The sequence below is a fragment of the Ostrinia nubilalis genome, chromosome 13 (assembly GCF_963855985.1).
Source record: "Ostrinia nubilalis chromosome 13, ilOstNubi1.1, whole genome shotgun sequence".
NCBI classification, from domain to species: Eukaryota; Metazoa; Arthropoda; class Insecta; order Lepidoptera; family Crambidae; genus Ostrinia; species Ostrinia nubilalis.
In genome coordinates, this window is record NC_087100.1 from 13406630 (window position 1) to 13429551 (window position 22922).

Sequence of the window (22922 nt, forward strand, 5' to 3'; positions counted from 1 at the left end):
GGGAGGTCCTGGCGTCACCAGTATGTGGTGTTTCGTTCCGTGCTTTACCTCCTGCATGGCTCCGTCTGGTCGTGTTATCGCAACATACTTAGACAGTAGATCGAGGTAAGGTGATGTTCCACTTAAAGTTTTCACAGTGAGTTGCTCACACTCAGCTACATGTCCATTGACCGTAAGATGAGTGATCGCGTCTACCAACCTCTTATTTTTTGCATCTACCATCAGGTTGTAGTGAGCGAGGAAATCTACACCTATAATGGGTTTCTGTACATCCGCTACCACGAAAATCCATGGGAAGTCTCTTCGAAGCCCGAGGTTCAAGGTCAGTGCGATAGTACCATACGTGGTTATTGAAGTTCCATTGGCGGCGACTAATCCATATGCAGAAGCTTTGCAAGCCGTAGGGACTAGTGCTTTAGGGTATACGCAAAGGTCGGCCCCTGTATCAATGAGGAACGTTACATTATTGGCCTTGTCGGTAACGAAGATGCGGCGTGTAGGTGTATGGGGAATTGCGTCACCCGCCGTTAATGACTCCCGCTGGCGTTTCCCTGCTGTGGTTTGTTGTAGGAACAAGGTCCAATGCACTTCTTCGCTCGTGAACCGTAACGATGATGGTCCCAACATAGCCAGTCTGTCAGTCTAGTTCTAGACCGTGAAGAGGTACACGAGCGTGAGTTTGAACGACCGCGTGGCCTGCTACTTCTCGTGTCTACCTTGCTTACTTGCGCCTGTTGCAAATTCTTCATGAGAAGCGCCATGTTCTCCTCCAGCCGGCGTAATCGTTCGTCAGTTATGTGTGTGGAGATTGCCGCTGCTGGGGGCGATGGCCTCGTGCACCGTAGCCTGGCGTTTTCAGCTAATAAGTCGGCGATGTCGGCGAATGTGTCGAGTGGCGTATCCCTCTTGACGGGACTATTAGCCATTTTAACGACACGCTGATTACACTCACAAAAAAAACTGTCAGAAAGTCTATAAATTATCACTGCGCGAAATTATCACTGCGCGGCGCGAACCTGAACCCTGATAAAACCCTAAGCGCACAATAAAACACGTAACATCACGTCGGGGTCACCACTGTCGGCGCTCTATACTCGGGTAGCAGGGTTCGTAGGTTCTTATAAATAAAAGTTCATATAGACTGGTAAGACGGTAACTGTATTGTGTAAGCGCGAGGATGGGCCTTCAAGGCGTCCGACCGGTACCGAGGTTGCGTACTGACTGACTAAACTCAACATTGGTTTTTCTCTCGACGGTCGGCGGCCTTTTCAGGTAACAATCGTAAAACAAAGTGAAAATAACACGAAGATACAAACAAAACAATTAGCATGAAACACATGGCAAAGGTTGGTACAAACATAATACAAAGTAAACAACAAACAATAGAAAGACATTACAAAGGTTGATGTTGCTTGATACACAGACACCTGCAATAATTGCATAGATCAACAATGGACCACATGTTACATCGGCGAAACACTAAAAAGATTTGAGTTAAACATTCCGACAATAAAATCCTAAAATTGCAGGTGCGTGAGAAACTAAAGTTACCATGCTCTAAAATTAACACGCTATAACTAAGAAAGCATTTACATCTTAAGTTTGTACAAGAAGTATTACAATTAAGTATATTTTAATTAATTGGTATGAGGCGTAAGTGGGACGTAGTCGCCACAATGTCTTAAACTGAAGCCCATATTATGCAACGAATCCCAAAACTCGATTGATTCAACTAATGTCAAGTTTCAATACTTGAATCAAGCACAGTGTTGGAAATGCTGGAATATAATAATGGGTATGAATAATTCTTACTTGAGTGTAGTTTCATGCGCAATTTATAAATGAATTGTGATGGTTCAAATCTACAATAATTCCACCCTTCAGTTAAAGTGACTTTAAAAAAATAAATAATGTTAACTATTAAACCATTATTTTCTTTCTTAGGAATAACATTAACGTAAGTTTTCGATTTTAATACACTTTAGAACAACGACTTTCAATGAACAGCCACAAAAGCTGTGTCAATAAAGCATGACATTGCGAAGAAAAACAGCATTGTGTTTGTTAAGGTGCAAGTTCCTATAGATTGCATTATAGTCATAGGCATAGTCATATTCACGTAGAGCAACAAGGTAAACAAAAATAAAATAAAATATTTCAGCATTAAACGCCATTTTAAAGTAGGTACAGTCAGCGTCGAATAGTTCGTGACACCCAAAGTGGTCAAAAACTTGACCACTTTGCCCAACCTTATTCCAAGTGTAACAAAGACGTGTTGCGAACTTTGGTTACTATGGGTGTCACAACTATTTGACACTGACTGTATTGCCTTATTTCCTTTACACCCTTTGCTTAAAGGGCGATTGTATGGATAGTATGGATCTGTGAGAATCGCCACCTGTGTTAAGGTGACGTCACGGATTTCGATTTTTCTTCAAATTCGCCATAACCTTCATGGTAATTTACGTATGAAATCTTCATAGTTATGTGTATTTGTACAGGCATATTTGCAACTCACGCAAAAACATTACATGACAATCCGAATGCTGTATAACAGTCGTGTCTGTTACAGTAATAGATTTTTTGTATCTCTTTGCTGGAAAAAAATAAGCATGTAACAATATGAAAAGACAAATTATTTAGGTAAGTATTTTTGTATAAACACAGCACACAATAAATCTTTCAGAAATGTTTGCTCTCGATGGCACAGAATAAGTACTACTAGTCGATAGTAGACTGAGATGTAAGCATCTGGCTTTTGCATAATCTATTAGTCTTAAAAGTTTACTGCTGAAGGCATCCTTTATGGCAGAACACTGGAAGCAAGAGTTTAGTTGGACTTCGATATTTAAAACAACTAGTATCAGTCAGAGGGTCGAATAAAAAAATTCTTAGGAAGATGTTAAAAGTAAATTATACCTATTCTCAAGTAGTTATAGGCCAAAGGTTTTCCTCAATTTCACATTCACAAAATAAAATAAGTTAAACTAATTAAAAAACTTATATAAATAAACTGTTAAAAAACTTAACATTTTATTCAATTTCACTCAAGCATGAGTTCCCTAACTTATTTGAGACGCGCCCCCTTTCGACCATACAAGAAATTCCGCGCCCCCTCCTCCAGTCCAGATTATTTATTGGTCGTATCGAGCAGTCTGGAATGCATTCTCTCAGCGTTCGCAGATTTTTTAAAACTAACTACACTGTTAGCCCGCGCGAAGATTTTAGCGCCTCCCCTGGGGGGCGCGCCTCCCACTTTGGGAACTTCAAGGATTAATTTAATTATGATAAGTTTATTCTTGATAAGAAGAGCTGAGCGCACTAGCCAAAAATCTCAATCAGAAACCGTGCCATAGATTGTCGTTTCAGACCTTAAAACCATAGACACACCTGAAAAAAAGTTAAGTAAACTTACTGATATTAATTTTATGTCAAGAATAATCGACTTTGCCATTAAGTCAACGACTTCTGCGTCTAAATGTAATTGACTGGGACACGCGCTAACGTCATGACCTCCATTACTTTGTTTGTTCTGAACGTACAAACAGTATAGATTTATGGACTGTTCATTCATTATAAATGATCAATAAACGTTTGTTTAATGACGAAAAGAACACCACACTATTCTTTGATATCACAGACGACATCATTGCTGATTGGTACATCCAAAAATATTACGTAGTTTTCATTACAATGTGTCAATAATAAGTTCGCAAGTTTGGCTTGTGATAAAAATAGACGAAAGACGGAAAACCACTTCTTGCATTTGTGATCAAGTGATTTTCCAGGCAATTCGCACGGCAGTGATAATAAAAACAAGATTTGGTTAATGGTTGTGCTTCTTTAATAACTGAAGTATTATTGAGATAAAGTAAATAAATTAATTCATCTTCCTGCCCCAAGAATATCCACAACAACTGGTCCTGCTTCGATTTCCGTAACCTTCACTCGTATGATTCTATTTTTAACAATTTTGTGCAGGATCAGTTCATCAGTGACACCCGTATTCACAAACATTACTATGAGGTCTCACAATGCGCGTGGACGCACAGGGCGACACACGAACCAATCACAGAGCTCTATTCAACGCTGTGCGTTCGATTTGCTGCTTCACTTAAGCAAGCATCGTTTGTGAATACGGGCGTGAGTGTTCTATGTTCTTAAACAATCGAAAGGAACAAATCGTAGTTTCAAAATCCGTCTCCAGAATCAATAAATTAAATTCTATATTGTCCATTGCCATGATCTCTGTTTATAACACTCCGTCATCAATATAAACATTATCTCCAACGTTTATATTGGCTATTGAACAATACGGTAACGGCTGTTTGAAACGTCGATTCAATAGCAGGTGTTTGATAACATCAGACAGCACGCGTTTTGGATGGATCTGTTATCTTCAGACAGGTCATTGTGTTCTTGTTTTGGGTGATCTGGTCTTAGTTTTGTTTCCTTATTTAGTAAATAGATTTTGGACGACTCAAATTAAATACTGGCACTTTTGTTATTGTAAAATTAGGTACTATTTTGCATCAAAAAGTCTAATGTTCTAGCAATTTGTATAAGTTAAGAGGTAAGATAGCCAGCTCCTCCGTGGTTGAGGATTCCGGGTGAAGCTCGCTTCCACCTTCGGCCTGATCATTACTTACCGTCAGGTGAGATACAGGATACAGGCCAAGAGCTTCCTCGTTGTGATTAAAAAAATCTATACTTGTACAAATCAATTCTCTATAGAATTGAGTTGGAATTCGACATGTTCTAACGTGGTCTAGTAGTTAGAGTTAGAATTTGTAGTTACAGTCTTCTAAAAATGAGGATTAAACTGCATGCAGGCCGCTACCAATCGGTCATTATGAAATCATTCATGGAGGCATATAGTGGACGTCCTATAGCTGAAATGATGATGATGATGAGGGCTGAAATCTTTTATAGGACAAAAGACATTAGAAATTACTGTGTAATGGTTCCCAATTTGAAAGAAATTGAAGGCGAAGGAGTCAACCTGTCAGTCTCCATTTGAGTCTTCTAAGAGGTCTGTAGCGGCTTCTAATGTCTAATACTGTTTAACTTTCAAAAGTTCGATTAGGACTGAATCTGATTGGTAAGCAAGAAGTTCTGCCAAAGCAGTGAAAAGATAATACAATTAGCCAAACCGAACTAATTACTTGGAGTCTCTCAACTTCTAAAAGTTTTGCCCCTTGAGCGGAGCTCTATTGAAGATTTGAATCTACAGAACTTTAGCATTGCTCTTTCCTATCGCAACATTCAAGGCAAGATTATTTTTTCTTCTAATAATCCAAGCGTTGCATTTCAATTTACAGAAAATATTTTTTCTAGGTTTATTATTATGTTTTATGTCCACTGAAAATTGTATCGTCAGTCGGCTTAATTTAAATTTGTATTGCAGAAGTTTTTATAAAGAAAGCTTGTGAATGCAATAAATCGGCGTTCCTTTCACAAATGTTCGTCGTAAATCGGATTTGGAGAGATTCAATATGAATCCGAAATGAAATTACATTTCCGAGAGTTGATCATTATAAGGCTTTGAATCGGGTGTTCTGCAGGGATCGAAAGCGACACCGCTGTTAAATTTTCTTAAAAGATTCTAATATTGAAGAACTTAATTTTATTTATAACACAGTTCATTAAGAGCGCGGTAAATCATCAATGGACTTTCTACATCATCAATTATCACCTGACACTTGTCATCATATTTCATTATTTCTTTTATCAACACTGTTACTCAGGTAATTAGGTTTTATGTAAAACCTAACAGTTACATTAACTCTACCAGCTGCGTGTACTTTATCGATTTCGGTTATTAAAATGATTGATTCATTACTTTGCCTTGTGAAAGCTTTATTGACATTTGTGGTCGTAAAATATTTAATGTGTTGGTTCTAGTAATGAAAACACATTTCCTAATATGAATTAATAATAAATAAGATGGTTTCGAGGACGAATTCAAGGATTACCCAAGGATCGTATGTGGGACCTGTAATGTTGTGTCACTTTACCTATAATAATACAGTTGAAGTAAAAATACTAAAGGGAATAAAACTATGACAGTAGTCCTACTGGATTTCTATCATCACATTTGTTTATAGCGTTATCCGCAGTATAATCATCATCATGATCAGGTCATTTACGCCCGTATTCACAAACGATGCTTGCTTAAGTGAAGCAGCAAATCGAACTCACAGCGTTGAATAGAGCTCTGTGATTGGTTCGTGTGTCACCCTGTGCGTCCACGCGCACTGTGAGACCTCATAGTAATGTTTGTGAATACGTTCGTTAGTCTCTACTGCAGGACGACCTTCTCTACCTTACCTCTATCTCTTGGTATAAACCACCCACAAGGTGGACCAACGACATCATAAAGGTAGCAGGAAGGCGCTGGACGCAGGCCGCTACCAACCAACCGGGCATCATGGAAAGCATTGGGGGAGGCCTATGTTCAGCAGTGGACGTCCTATGGCTGAGATTAATGATGATGATGATGATAGACAAAAACTGCATTTGTCTCTTGGAAATAAATAAAACTTTCTTGTACAGTCAGCGTCAAATAGTTCGTGACACGTAAAGTGGTCAAAAATTTGATCATACAGCCTTATTCCAATTGTAAGAAAAACTTGTGAACTTTTGGCAAGTTTGGCTGGACTGTACATGGATTACAGAGCAAAGTGGAAACTAACTCGAACAGCTCGACTGGAAACCACTACTGTACAGTTTAATTGAGTGTCCAATGCCGTTGACAAGTGCCGATAAGCAGGCCCATAACTCCAATGGGTTGGCTGACCCAGTTCTAGATTAATTTGCATAGGTCAGTCTGCTATTATAGGAATAGATATTGCTACAAATAGAGGTCTTAGCGCTGACTTTGAACTTGGAGCAAACGTTGGACAATTTATACATTGGAACAAAACCCAATAAATCAAAACATTTTACACAGGTTGATCATGTTCTGCTATATTTATAGTTTGGTAGATATCATATTAGTATTATAATAAAGGTAGGAAGAATTCGCTGGACGCAGGCCGCTACCAACCGGGCAACATGGAAAGCATTGGGAGGAGGCCTATGTTCAGCAGTGGACGTCCTATGGCTGAAATGATGATGATGATGATGATGATGATGATATTAGTATGCGACATTATGATCAGAGTCCACCATTTAAATGAGATACAATTAATGAGTAAATCGTTGTTTATCCATATAGCGTGTATGGAAGAAATACCCATGATTGACGTCACTTGCAGGTTCTGGTTTTTAAAGGCCACCGACCGCGTTATTGATTTTAAGTCAAATAAAAATCAACACAGCGCAAATGGACGTCTTGAGTTAGTTCCAGGAATTACCTGAATACTGTCTGGTACTATTCGGGTGTCGTTAAAAGATTCTAATATAGAGTGCTTCGAGAATAGTCTCCAGACGGTCGTCAAATCTACGTATACATTATAACCTTTAATATCCCAAGTGGGCGCGACAGAGGGATGTCTGCGACTAAGGGGTGGTTACTATTTATATATCCATATTATTAGCTGGAAACACCTGTCACTGAATCAATACTGGTTTCTAGGGAACGGATTGAGTATTGTGTTGTGATACAAATTTTTCTTTTTCTTTTATCAAAACAGCCTTTGTTTTTGTTAACAAAGCATTATGTTCGGTTGAATTGCGATAAACAATTTGTTGGTCTTTCAGTTAACATATTTCATTGAAAAATAAATCATAAGAAAGAGGAAAGAATAAATATTGATTAATTTACAATAGAACTCATTTAAGAAGTAGGTAAAAATAAATAAAAGGAAAGAAAAAACACAAACGACTATAGATTGTAATGTCTATAATTAATGTGTTTTCAGAAAGGGAATTGAAAGAGAAATGTTTTAAACTTTTTCATTTAATATTTAACTAAATGTAAAGCTATAGTAAGGAGGCCATTTTTTTGTTTGAAAATTCATGCCTGAAAATGTCGTTGGTAGTTTAATTCCAAGGCTCTCAAATATGTGGCTTAATGGTGTAGGTAAGTACTTCATCGTATTACAGCCTTCAATTGTCTACCCTCGTCAGACTGAAGCCTCACTCCATCAGCATAATGAAGTCGTGTTAATGTACGGACGACAGCACATCGGGCTATACATTTTTATCGCAAAATCGACCCTATTACGACTACAGAAGGTGCCAGTGTTAAGGTTGACGTGCCGTCGTCTGTGGAATTAATAGACCTGGTAATATCGTCGCTTCATGACCTGACACGGTGCTTTGAATTTTATCGTCCGAACTTGAGCATGATTCAGAGATTAATTAGTAATTAATACGCTTGGATACGAGCGATTTGTGAGTAAGCTTCAGCCAGATCGGAAAGGATCGTACCAGAACATTATGTTTATGCTAATATAGGTAACGCCCGTATTCACAAACGATGCTTGCTTAAGTGAAGCAGCATAATATCGAACGCACAGCGTTGAATAGAGCTCTGTGATTGGTTCGTGTGTCACCCTGTGCGTCCACGCGCACTGTGAGACCTCATAGTAATGTATGTGAACACGGGCTATAGGGTCCTATCTTGTCATGAGCTACCAAAATACCAAATACTTACGTTCTTCTCAAGTGTGGCTCTTTCCCGGGACGTAATTTTTGCGCTGACCCCATATCTAGTTGGTATCGTTGATCGAAGGTTGATGGCAACAAGTTGGTTACGCAATCAAGGTGATATCTCAACTGGTACCCCTATAGAATACCCCTTCTACAAATGTATTGGCTCCGTGCACGATTACAGCGCCAACTAGCGTCCACAACTTTGTGGGCTCTGTCACATTGACATTTAGGTCGTATATTTGGGAAAAAATATCGAAATGAAAAAATAACAAATATTTTCAACTAATAAATTGTTGTGATACCACGATTTGGGTGGAAAAAAGGTTTTGAAATCATTTTGGTCATTCAAATCAAATGAGGTAAGTCCAAAAAGTGTGTTTAATTTTGATTGTGTCAGGGTTTGTTTACTTCATTTATAGTTGTAGTTTTACAGTAAAACAAAAAGAAAAAGCTACTTTAACGGTTTCATTATATAACAGTAAATATATTTAAATGTTTCTGTATCGCTAGTAATAAATTAAATATCGTTTTCAGATCGAAATGAGTATCGTTTTGAAGACCGGGTTTGTGAGAGTTACAATATCAAATTCCAACCACAAACCGTATTTAAAGGAAAGTTGTTGGTATTGGCTGGACAAGTCCGAGATGTAGAAGAATTAAGAACAAAACAAGGGCAGAGTTCAATAATTCACGCTCTCATCATAAGGCAAACATCTGTGCACAACAACTACTGTGACTCATTTTTGTACTACCACGTTGTATAGTTTAGTTATTTCCAAATTGTAAACGGCTATTAAAACAGCCCTATCGAAATACAGTCCACTCTTTTATTTAAGTTCCCAGTAGGACCCTTTTCATGCGATTAATTAATGATATTAAAACGTATTATGTAGAATCGCTTTGCCATTGACAGATACATCTGATGACAGAGCTAACATTATTTCTACTTTTGACCACCATGAGCGCTGCGATAGATTATGTCCCCCCCACCTAGTACTTCGCACCCAGCGAATACATTTTGTCGGAAGCGCGACTGTTGGCACCACCATAGAGCCGTTATGAGATAGGGCCCTTAGAAGTAAATAAGCGCGAATTTTCATTCATTCACTATATTCACATCGGCTTTCTCTTTATACAACTATGTATTTACCAAAAGTCTATTTACTTATTAGAACTTTCTTTCGTACTACTTAGACCCTTTCTTCCACTTTACCTTGATTCGTGACTAGCGGATATAACATTAGTTTGAGAGTTTAAACTAAATTATTGCGAGAACCAACCGTAAAGTGCGGTATGCACGGTTTTATAAATAAAGTTGATAAAAAGCAAGGTCATATTCGGTCGGTATATAGAAAAAAATCCTAAACTAAAATTCTACTGATGTATTTTGATCAGAAAAAATTTAGTGATTGATAGTTGCTGCAAGCTGATTTTTTTGTTTGGTTAACAATAGTGTTTCAGAGGTGATAAGTAAATGTGTACGGGACTATTCCCACATCCCGTTCCCACCGCAGCAACTCCTGTGTAGCCAGGATCTACAGCTTGACCGCCAATAAAAACCCAACCAGTGAAGATCAAGTTTGTCCCGGTGCGGAGGAAAGTTAAACAGTCATTGGACCCACAAAGAAATTAATCAGAAGATCATAAGAGGAGTCTGAAGTTGTAGTGGACAGGAGACTCTACCGACCTTCACCATTTCAGCCATAGCAAGTCTACTTCTACTCCATCTGGGGGAGGCGCTGATATTGTATGACGCATCGAGACATGGTATTAGTTTTAAGTTTGTAAGCGGTATGATAATCAAACATTATTTATCACATTACGCCATCGTGGTGGAGAGTGGCTGGAACCATTCCACAGTTAAAATAAGGCCTGTCCCGGGACGTAATTTGGGCTTACTTTCTTTCCTTACTTGGCAACAAGTGGTCTTTATTTACTATACGATACTTTTTGGTTTAATTAAGTTTCAAGCTTGTTACAGAATAGCCACAAACGTCAGGTAATCTGAGACAGAGCTAGAAACGGGGTAAATCTCGTAATCCCGGGTCCCGGAACGGGTGTACAGTTAACATTATACATTTTCGTGGCAATATAGTACCTATTACAACAGCTTAAGATACCACAATGTTTAACTTTGTGCCGTCTGCTGTACTATAGTCGTTTACCCTCAATAACAGTAAGGACACGTTGTCCGAATGGCTAATTAAATGAGTCTTCGGATAGGCGTTTCGTTAATTGGCTGTTTAATTTCTAATTGCCTACTGTGCGTGTTAAACACATGTTTGCGTAAGTGAGAGTAGGAACTGAGGACTGAACCTGTGTAGGAAAGAGATTTATAAAGGCAGCATTACTTTAACTTTAACAAACGTCAAAATTCTGTCAAACTCCACATAAAAAACACGGTTATGGTTAAAGTCAACTCAGCCTAAAAAGTTTTCACTACTAGTACCTACCTACCACCATGATTTTACTCGAATTCATCATCTTCTGGGCAAGCTCTCTTCACCATTATATCGCATCAGTTGCCCCCGGGTGATTTGATATCAAGGGCAAGTCTATATACATTTATGTATTTTAAAAAACTTGACTCATCTAAGTACTAATTTGATTCCTGCCTATCAAGAATTAATATCTCCTCTTTCGCCCCTTTACTGACCTCTATGATTTTTTTTTATGACGAAAAATAGCTTAGGTTTTTCTCCCTTGTCGATCTTTACCGAAATGCAAAAATACTTATGTAATATAATGTCGCATACATTGGAATTTAGTTTGATCATTTTTTTAAATTTTCGTTGTCTTTGCCAAAGCCAGTGCCAAAGCCTAGCAGCTATTATTACGCCTCCAATTAAAATATTTTGTACCAACACTATCCGTAATTACCGTAATCGGATACGGCTCTTATCGATTATCTAAAAATACCTCTCGATTAGGGCTTCCGATCCCAGTATCTCGGATCTTACGCTGTTTTATGTCCCAAAACTCCCACACAATGCGGGATTACGAATTGAGATTCCCATGGGATGAGAGTAGAGAGAGATAACAATAGACTCAACTACTCCAAAGGTATAAATTTATTGTTACCCTACACATTGTTACTGTAATAAAATTGATCTACTATCAGTAAATTGGTCCAAAAATTCAATTCAATTTTTATCTCCTTGGATATTACATTAGGTTTAATTTCTATTTTGATTTTGAATCGGTTTTTGACTGTTATTTTTAAAATGTTGAGCATGTAATTTAAAAAAAATATATCTCCTTGGATCTCTAAGAAAATTCGATTGAATCGACTTGTGGAAATCATTCATCGATCCATTAGGTATTTGCTGCCCAACAAAAGTGATCATTAATTTATACCATTTTGTGTATTCTGCTTGTCTGATTTAGTTTTCCATTGCTACCCAGAGGAATAAAGTTCCCAATCCCGCAAATCCTAGGCCCAAACAGTCCTGGTTATAATCGTCAGGATTAAGAGTGGCCATATTAATGGATTTCCTTTTCCAGGTGGCCGAGCGTCTGAATGTGGACGTACGCCGCGGGCTGTCATGGCGCGAGGCGAACGATCGCATGAACTTCGTCGGCCCCAACGAGTTCCAGGTGAAGGAGCAGGACCCGCTCTGGAAGAAGTACATCGAGCAGTTCCAGAACCCGCTCATACTGCTGCTGCTTGGTAAGACCACCTAGTATTTTAAAAGATAGAGGTACTAAAGCCCGGTCCGTGAGCACGTAGAATTTTGTCCAATGACCCCTAGCTACCCATCCCTATCGCTCGCGCGTAATTGCATATATTGCTGTCGCGACTGTGCGACTGGCACCCTCAGTGAGTGTGCGAGCGCGACAGCAACATAATTACGCGCGAGCAATAAGGATGGGTAGCTTGGGGTCATTGGACAAAATTCTACGTGCTCACGGACCAGACTATAGTAATTTGTGTTATGTTGCTTTGTTGTCCCAAAGCGGTAAGGCAAGCTATATTTGGTCCTGAAAGGGGCTTAAATATTTACTTTTAACCCTTTCAGACCTGAATTATTTTTTTTCACCCGATCAATTTAGTAAAATTTATGCAACTAAAGTATAGTAAGGTATGTAAGAATAAAATAATGAAAAAAATCCTAGTGTTATACTTTTCGAGAAAATGCATTTTCTTTTTATGTCTACAAATGTGGCCATCCGTCTCACGTGAAAAAAACTTATAGGATTAACAGTATTATTGAAATAATAGAACTTACTTTTATGGAACACTTTTTAATTAGTTTTTAATAAAAAAAATCATTTTTTTATCTAAATAACAAAATTAAATATCTTCTTTCATCATCATCATCATCATATCATCATCTCAGCCATAGGACATCCACTGCTGAATACAGGATAGGAATAAAGTCCTATAAGACTCCCCCAATGGTTTCCATGTTGCTCGGTTGGTAGCGGCCTGCGTCCAGCGCTTTCCTGCTTCCTTTATGATGTCGTCGGTCCACCTTGTGGGTGGACGTACCACGCTGCGTTGTTCCGGTACACAGCCTCCACTCCAGAACGTTGCTGCCCCTTCGGCCGTCAGTTCTGCGTACTATGTGCCTTGCCCATTGCACATTCAGCGTGCTAATCGGTCGGGCTAGTCAGCGACTTTACTTCATTTACGGATCTCTTCATTTCTGATTCGATCTCGTAAAGAAACACCGAGCATAGCCCTATCCATAGCACGCTGTGCCTCTTTGAGCTTCTGTATAAGGCCTATAGTGAGAGGCCACGTTTCCGAACCATAAGTCGTTAATGGTAACACACATTGGTTGTACCTACACTTTAGTCTTCAGGCACTGAGGTATTTTGGACGAAAAGATGTTGCGTAATTGCTCGAACGCTGCCCAGCCGAGTTGGATTCGACGATTGACCTCTTTCTAGAAATTGGACCTACCTAGCTGAATCGTTTGTCCGAGGTAGACATACTGTCAATAATTTCGAGGAATAGATCAATGGCTTCTCCAAATTTCTCTTAGTCATCTGAAGATAGCAGAAAATCCGAAAGATTTCCGTCATCAAGTGTTCTCAAGGCCTCTGGTGAGAACATTTTGACAGTATATTATCTGGATATAAAAAAAATGATTTAAATAATTATTTAATACATAAAATAAATATATTATATTATTTCTGACATAAATGTATTTTTGAACAATAAAAAAGTTGAAAAAAAAAAGAATTTACAATAAAACCGTTATCACTTGGAACAATTTCAAAATGCTCAGTTGCCTCCTGATGGGATCATTTGAGTACAAATCTAAAACTCGAGATTAGTAATACAAAGACAACACAAAATACACAAATTGTATGTTCCACGTGTCCCTTGTAATAATAAATACACGCTAGTATTTATTACAGAAGATATCTGTTACTATTTCATATTTTTTCGAAATAAAATAAAGAGCTCACCTGCACAGTTCAAATCACGCTCGGGCACTGGTTGAAACTTGTCAATTAGTGCTATTATACCATGAGAGATGGCGTTAAAAGTACTGAATTAGGTAGTTTATTATGTGAACAAATGAAGACAACCGTTTTAAGTTTCAAATGTACAGTGTTAAGTTCATAATTTTGATTTATATTTTATGTCTACAATTGTGGACGCCAGGTCTGAAAGGGTAGAGTTTTGTAAATAGAAGGGGGTTTACCACAATCCAGTGATCGACGGGAATCGAAGGCGACCCTCGAATCGGTAGGTCGATACTTATAGCTATAGTCGACTGATTAACCCTTCGTATAAAAGTTGTACGTTTTTATACAGATCGAAGTTTGTGTTTAACGTCAAGCAACGTGAAACAAAATACTCTCATACGCTTACTTAGTTAACCGATCCGGGTAGTAACTAGGTATTAGGTAATCTGTGCTCAGGTACCCTTTTTTGACCCAGGAAAATTGCCTGTCCATATACCTACCGCCGGGGGGCGGCAGGTTATGTGGGACTAGGGTTGCCAGGTGTCCGGCTTTTTTTAACGGTCTTGTCCGGCCAAATATTGTCTTGGTCGGCCTGTCTGGCTTTTGTTAGGCTTTTTATGTGGCTGCCGCGCCAGGCAAAAGTAGAGTCACAGAATAATATCAAGCGCACGGCATCAGGATGTTGTACAACCGATGATGATAGTACTCCCCCCCCCCCGTGACATGTCCGGCTTTTAGGGTAAAATGTCTGGCCAAATAAAGTACAGAGTTCGGCTTTTGTGTTTTTGGACCTAGCAACCCTATGTGGGACAGACTGAATATTTTCTTGCTGTAACTCGACCAGGAATATTGAATTATGTTGGATTTTCTTTGATCAGCTGGATTGATATAAAATAACTGATGTTTGCCACAAACGTCGATGCTTTATTGCTTCGTTTAGAGTTCATTAACGTTTCTATACTAAGAAAGACTAATATTTTCAGAATAATTTTATTGACTTAACACACAATGCTGCTGTTGTTTTTTTTTTAAACAAATACTTGCGATGCAAATGCTAATGACTGTAAGTGTAAATTGAACCGAAGTAACATCCCATTGTACCGTACCGTATATTATTGCGATTTCCAATTATATTATGTGTGAATTTATTGTCAGAGGCGCCTTGAAAAGCCTTATTGATGCAAATGGTTTGTGGATTCATAAAATATGTTCACGTGCAGAATACGTGGAATTAATATAATGTTATGAATATTAATTAATTAATTGTTTATTTATACCTTTTGGCCACAGTTTCGCACGGGTGAAGTTTGAAAGACGACCTTTGTCGAAAAGCTCAGTTTAACACTGAAAATATGTAATCTTATACAATCTTAGTTTCTTGCATGATTATGAACTTTAAAATGCAATTTTAATTGATACTGAATAAACATTTCTTCTTCTTTCTTTTAATTTTAAACCACTATTGCATTTTTTTAAGTCTGTCGTTCATGAATGTCTAATCTACTACCTACATTGACAAAGGCGAAAACAAGATCAATTTCACATAGTGCCATGCAATGCCAGGCCAAGATTTTTTTAATCATGGTTAACCCTTAACCACCTACCTGCGGTCTCAGAGACCGCAACGATTTTTCAAATTCAAATATTTCCGCGTGTGAGTGGCGTGCGACAAAGCGCGTTCATGTACCTTTTCTACACACCATTCGGTGTCGCGCTAGTGTTCGGCGAGTGTGTACGTGCACGCGTTTGGCCAGGGTAAGTAAAATAAATTCGCCAGCGGTCTCCGTGACCGCACGTAGGTGGTTGTGTGACTTTTTATTATTACTGTTTTAGAATCAAAATGAGTAAAAATGACGAAAATATTATAAGATGGCTTCAGCAAGAAATCTCGGACGAAGATGACCTTTCTGGCGACGATTGCATCCACGTCAAACCTGATGTAAGCGTTGATCAAGAGCAGGCTGAAGAGAGTGGATCTAAATCTGAAATTGAGGGTGTCGAAGACGAAAATGATGATGATGATGACTTGAAGTTCGTAAAACATGCTTTACGTATCATCCAAAAAAGAAACGCAACACGGCTTACCTATGTTTCGTGTGTAAAGTACCTGAGTGTTCGCAAAAAATGAGTTGTTACAGCCGCGAAAAAATGCATAAGTTGAGGCTTTGCAATTTTGTTATTTTTTTTATTTTTTGTTTAGTTTTTTTATTTGATTTTATTTTTAGTTTATTTAAATTATTAGAAATAAGAAAAAGAAGTGAAAAATTTAAGTATTTTAGAATAAAGATCTCATTTTCTTAGTACAGTTATTTTTGGTGCCATATTCCTTATTTCATAGATATTATTCCATTTTTATAAAACTTTTATATTACTTTTGCTAATTTGTGACGCTTAAATAAAGCAAATAGGTATATACATGCATTTTATTTAATCGAACTTTAATTTCTTATCACAGATCCCAAAATAATCGCAATAATTTATTAGCGGTCTCTGTGACCGCACGTAGGTGGTTAAAGGACAGAAATAGGTGCTAGGTGGTTAAGGGTTAAATCGAACCTACATAAATCATACTTATTACTCTCGACCTTATTATGCGAGAATACACATGTAGGGGAAATGTAAAATAATTTGGCATTGACACAGTAAGGGTTATTTGCAAGTGAAATTGTGTAGGTACAAGTACTTACTCAAGGGTGCCTACTACGCCCCTGAGTATGTTCTGTATGTTCACCCTTTCAGTTTAAGAACTACTATTAATTAGATGCATTAATATGCTATAATTTATTTGCTTGCAAATTAGTATCTTTGTCCAATTGTAACAAAGACGTGTTGCGAACTTCTTGGCTACTTTGGGTGTCATGAACTATTCGTCGCTGACTATACATCGTATCAGATGTGCGATGTAAGTGCTCTACACTCTACGGTAATTCGTTTTGCGGTGCCCGTCAGGTCGTTGTCGCTTGCACTTGACGTGGACTGGTTTTTGCCGAGTTTTTTGCGATAGTTACGGTTCACCGGTTAAATGGGGACGTTCTTTTGTTTCTTTAGCGCCATTGGATTGTTAAAATTAATCTAGAAGTTATTTTTAGGGACGTTTTTTGGGCTGTCAGGAAATAGTTGGATAATAATTTCCATACTAATATTAGAAATGCGAAATTGTGTCTGTTCCTTCACGCTTAAACCGCTAAACCGTTTTAGATGAAAGGTAGAATAATTTGAGATCCAGGGAAAAAATATAGTATAGTTTTTTTTTACCGGTTTTTGAAAGACTTTCTGTGACAAAACGAAATCCACGCGGCAAAATCAAAGCCATGAGCTTTTATTCTACTTCTATTATTTGCTTGGAATGGGAGAAAAAAAAAGGCACGAATTATAGAATAGTTTTGTGGTTAACAGCGAACTCTTCTATGAACTGGAAGCAGGTGTTACTTGATCGATTCATGTCAGGTGGACGTTTTACCAGTTTGTCTGCATTTAATGACGGAGTCATATAGTTTAGTAGACGTTTTTTAAAAATAGAGATGGGCTGTAGACTAGTAGTAATCGATAGAAACCTTTGTTTAATCACTTTGCTCTGGAGAGAAGTCGAACCTTAACTCGAACTACTCCTGTTCTTCTGATTAATTTCTTTGCGGGTCCAATGACAGTTTAACTTTCCGGGACATGCTTGACCTTCACTTGTTGTGTTATTGGCGGTCAAGCTGTAAATCCTGGCTACACAGGAGCTGCAGCGGTGGGAACGAGAGGTGGGAACAGTCCCGTAGTACAAATCGATATCTACGCGAACGAAGCAGACAAAAGTATAGGTACCTAAGTAATACAGATTCCCTTCGTAACGGCGGACTATTAACTCAATTATGGACATGTAACTTTCTGAAATTTTAATGGCCTTAATAAGAAATTATTCTGTCTCTTTCATATTTTGATTTATTACCTACACTTTTCTTTAGAACTTTGGCAAACAACAAGATCGTTTAATCATGTTGAAATGATTATAGCGACAAAGTAAACAAAGTCGACCTGTTAACATCACAAGTGTGCATTTTCATAGTACGATATTCCATGCGTCTCGTCATCCAATGTCAATTTGCTTTGTGTAAACTGTAAATACATCATCATCATTTCAGCTACAGGTCGTCCACTGCTGAATATAGGCCTCCCAATAATTTCCACATCGTCTGGTTGGTAGCGACCTGCATAGAGCAATATTAATTGTATAATTTAATAGCTTTTGCCCACGGCTTTTGCACGCGGGTGACCGCGTGAAATTTGATTAAATTAAATTCTGCCGATTGTAAGCAGTGGTTAAGGTTTCATCAAAATCCGTCCAGTACTTTTTGCGTGAATCACAGGCTTTCATAAACTATTATCGTGACTTTACATAATGTTTTAGTCGTAATTTAACACAGATACCTAAATAAAAGGCGTTATTAGCCAGTCACGTCTTTCTTTATGGCAAGATAAAAATTAAATTATATCAAAGTTATGAAAACTTTTATATTGTGAACACGATGTACGCGTTGCTATGTGCATAAATTATTATTTATTGGTATTATATTTATTGGTTTTTTTATTTGAATTTGAACAATATTAAGACACTGTAGACTAAAGACTTTTAGGACCGATTCGACCAAACTTATCCGAGAATAACTCCTGGTATAGCTGGCACATTGACAGTTTCAGTATGGGAAATATGTCATAACTGACGATTTATCCTGAGATTAATATACTCTTGTTTGGTCGAATCCACCCTTAGTTGGCCGATATACCCAGTTGTAGTTGGGTTGGGCTGTTAATCAGTGTGAACATGTATGGAAGTGCGCATTTTACACCAGTTTGCTATCGGCCAATTTCTCATACAAACTAGAAGCCGACCCAACTATTCATCATCATCATCTCAGCCGTAGGACGTCCACTGTTGAACATAGGCCTCCCCCAATGCTTGCCATGTTACCCGGTTGGTAGCGGCCTGCGTCCAACGCTTTCCCGCCTCCCGCTTAGGCGATGGTTAGAAATCGACCATTGCTCGTCGCAGTTCCTCACGGGACATGGCAACTTTAAACATAAACTTCACGAATTCAAACTAGTTCCGTCTCCTTTTTGCGAGTGTTCCACTGATGATGTCAGTCATGAGCAGTCTGCCCATCATATCTTGTGGGAGTGTGATCTTTGGAAACATGAACGTGATATAATGCTTAATTCAATACAACATACATCTGTTTCCGCAATTTATTACACCGATCTTGTCGCGACAAGGAAAAATTTCCGTGCTTTTAAGCGATTTTGTGAAAAATATTATTGGCAGGTAGTTGCTAATTGCTCATAAGATAGGCCCCCTTAATTTAATTTATTGTCCGTGGTGCATAATCTTTTTCTTAAAGGTTTTTAAACCTTTGTTTGTCACCTGTCATCCGCTTTGCAATGGAGGGAAGTCGAACCTTAATTTCGAACTCCTCCTATGTTCTTCTGATTAATTTCGTTGCGGGTCCAATGACAGTTTAACTTTCCCCCGGGACAAACTTGACCTTCATTGGTTGGGTTTTTGTGGCGGTCAAGCTGTAGATCCTGGCTACACAGGAGTTGCAGTGGTGGGAACGAGAGGTGGGAATAGTCCCGTACCTTTACGATGTCGTCGGTCCACCTTGTTGGACGTCCCAAGTTGCGACCCAACTATTGGCCGACTAAGTCTGTATAAGATTTTAAACTTTGGTGTTCTATTTCACGGCTGCAGTATAGCAGCCGAAACGTCGAGCCGTGAGTACATAATGTAACTTATAATGTCGCATTGAGACCCGTGTCTCTCTATTTTTGTTCAAAGTCTGTCTGCGGGGTGTCTAAATTGATTTGATAATTGTAAATCCTGCCCCAGAATCGCTAAAATCAAGTGGCAGTGGGCGGGGCACATAGCTCGAAGAGCTGATGGCCGCTGGGGCAGGAAAGTTCTTGAGTGGCGACCACGAGCCGGAAGACGTAGCGTGGGCAGGCCTCCCATTAGGTGGACAGACGATCTGGTGAAGGTCGCGGGAGGTACCTGGATGCAAGCGGCGCAGGACCGGTCTTTGTGGAAATCCTTGGGGGAGGCCTTTGTCCAGCAGTGGACGTCTTTCGGCTGGAACGAACGAACGACCGAACGAAATCCGGCCCCGTACAACCAAACTGTGGAATGGACTGTCGTCTGCGGTGTTTCCGGACGGATACGACCTGCAAGCTTTCAAGAGGAGAGCGTATCTTCACCTTAAAGGCCGGCAACGCACCTGTAACGCCCCTGGGTCTGCGGGTGTCTATGGGCGACGGTAATCACTTACCATCAGGTGATCCGTCTGCTCGTTTGCCTCCTGTCACATAAAAAAAAAAACAAAGCAATAATTTATCATCAATCTCTAATAACAGTTCAGAGACCAACGGAGATATCGCCAAAGGATACCAAACTAATTGAATTTGAAATCTTTTTGCAAAGGAAAATGATTGAAAATTATTTGTCGCCATGATTTTCAATGGCGATCCGACCTTGGCGTTATTATGGCGCATAACAAGCGGTAATAAGCATGACATTGAATAAGTAATCATAACTAACCACTGGAATTCACTGGATGGTGGCACTCGCAAAGATAATGATAAGGTAGAGACTGACTCTCCTTTGTGATTTTGGTTTGGAGAATGACGTGAATTCACCATCAGCTTGATTGCTTTACACTACACCATAGCATTACATAGTCACTTACTCGTACATTTTGTTTAAAAGGGACCTCGAATAGATTGTCCAAATACATAGTATTTTTTTGTTGTACCTACTATAAAAATGTATTTACCTTTTTCATTATCAAGAACTAGTTAGCATGGTTTCGATCCTTGTAGAACGGTTAAAAAAAAGAAACAATCTCGCTTATGCCACTTGGTTATCCTTCTTTTATACCAAATCAATTTCGGTTTATAATACATACTTGCTTCGCCCGCGTGGAATTTTTCGGTTTTTTATATAACCACACACTCAGCAATAATGTTGCTTTCTATTGGTGAAAGCTATTTTTCTATTTTTAAAATCGGTTTAGTAGATCCCGAGATTACCCTTTATTACCCTTTACAATTTAACAAATATACTAACACACAAACTTTACCTCTTTATATTAATAGTATAGACCAGTATTATGGCCGTATGGTTTATGGCATGATCTTTGCAGAACGAGTAAAAAAAAGAAATAACTCGCTTATAGCAGGTGACCATCTTTCTTTAGGTATATTTATAAAATAAACAAAACAATTCGGTTCGGTATTTTATGTTATCAATTGAAGATTCTTTTTAAATACATTTGAATTCTTCAGCTTCACTGATCGCGATCGCGTCGCGTGATTGCGTGTCACAATAAACTTTTATTTAAATCTCAATTCACTATTATTCTCACCGACCGATCGCAGATCTTAATTGAGATTATGAATCAACTCGTCTGTCTGTATATCACTGTTGAAAGATACAATAACAAAGAACAGACATGGTTCCCATGAAAGATATAAATAGTTTTATTTATAGCAAACGAATGCTGGGTATGTGTGAATCAATTTGAGTACAGTTGAGTTTAATAATATTATACTGTGCTCATAGAAATCTAATCGAATTTCTAATAGAAATCAAAAGCAGGGTTAAGTGGACACTAAATAGGTTTTGCACAAGCAATTTTTATACTTGTATGTTGAAAAATATTTTATAATCTGAGGTCTATAGTACGTCACTTGGGATAAATATATTGTTCTGTCTTAACTAAACAACAGACAGTCGCACATTTTGTTTCATTTTAGACACACATCTGTTACAGCTTCTTCCGTATTTTCCACATGAGAACAGTCGTAAAATCCAAATTGTGTCATCACATTCACATAATCAAAAATTTAGCATCTTTAGTCATGTAAGATAGACATATTACTCATTTAAAATACATATTTTTATAGATGTAGACGACTTCAAATAAATCCAAAAAATATTTAATGCACAGGTTATTCAAAAACAATTCATAAAACGAACGTAATTTTTAATCAGACTGTATTTCGAACTTGTTTACAAAGATTTGAGGAAATCCTAATAGAATTCTAAAAAACGATAACGCGTTATTCCCCAAAGCCAGTTAGCTAAGTGGCCGGGCCCGAGCGAATTTTAAGGGCGGCTTATTTATTATTTAAAAGGATAAAGGGAGGTTTTTAGAACAGCTGTTTACAGGCTCCTTTTATAAATACAACAAGTTTTAAACATTAACTTTGTGCAACCTTTTTTGTTTACCGGATGTTTTTTGGCTGTGTGATAAAGTGATTTTTTTGTTGTTGAACTAGAATCTCTAGTACATACAATACTGGAGACTATAAGACATAAGCGTACAACTGTACAACTACAACTCCTAGAAAAAAGCAGTTCTTCAGTTCTTACGGTCGCACTGTGAACCAAAAGGCCAATCTAGCTGGACAAAATTATTTAAGGCTTGGAATAGGCACTAAACGCCTTAAAAACTCTTACTTTGATATAATATGTTAAAAAAAATGAACAGAAAGCTTTTAATAATGATAAAACTAAAAACCAGCATAAGCTGACCCTCTTTATTAAATATTTTGTACGTGTATGGAGGTCTAGTTAAACTGGACTTATTAGTTTAGGTAAATTATTGTTTTTTTATACTGTTGATTGATATTTTAACATCTTTGCATTAGTTCTGTAAAAGTACTAAGGTATAATGCTAAACCTAAGCCTAAGTACTTTTAAAGATGGCTTTCTATACTGAAAATTACAAAGCTGAAGACCTTGTTTGTTTGGTTAAACGCGCTAATTTCAGGAACTAAGCTACAGCCCGATTTGAAAAAATATTTTTGTATTGGGTAGCCCATTTATCAAGAAAGGCATTAGTCGATATAACACCCTA

At 38.1% G+C, this 22922-nt stretch overlaps 1 protein-coding gene across 1 annotated transcript in view; it reads left to right on the forward strand.

Annotated features, from left to right (window-relative positions):
• The window catches only part of LOC135077739 (calcium-transporting ATPase type 2C member 1), a 66378-nt gene that overhangs the window by 11905 nt on the left and 31551 nt on the right, over nucleotides 1-22922 (forward strand). The window contains exon 3 of the mRNA XM_063972315.1: nucleotides 12106-12271. Within this exon, the coding sequence (XP_063828385.1) occupies nucleotides 12106-12271 (166 nt within the window). The remainder of the gene's footprint in view (nucleotides 1-12105; nucleotides 12272-22922) is intronic.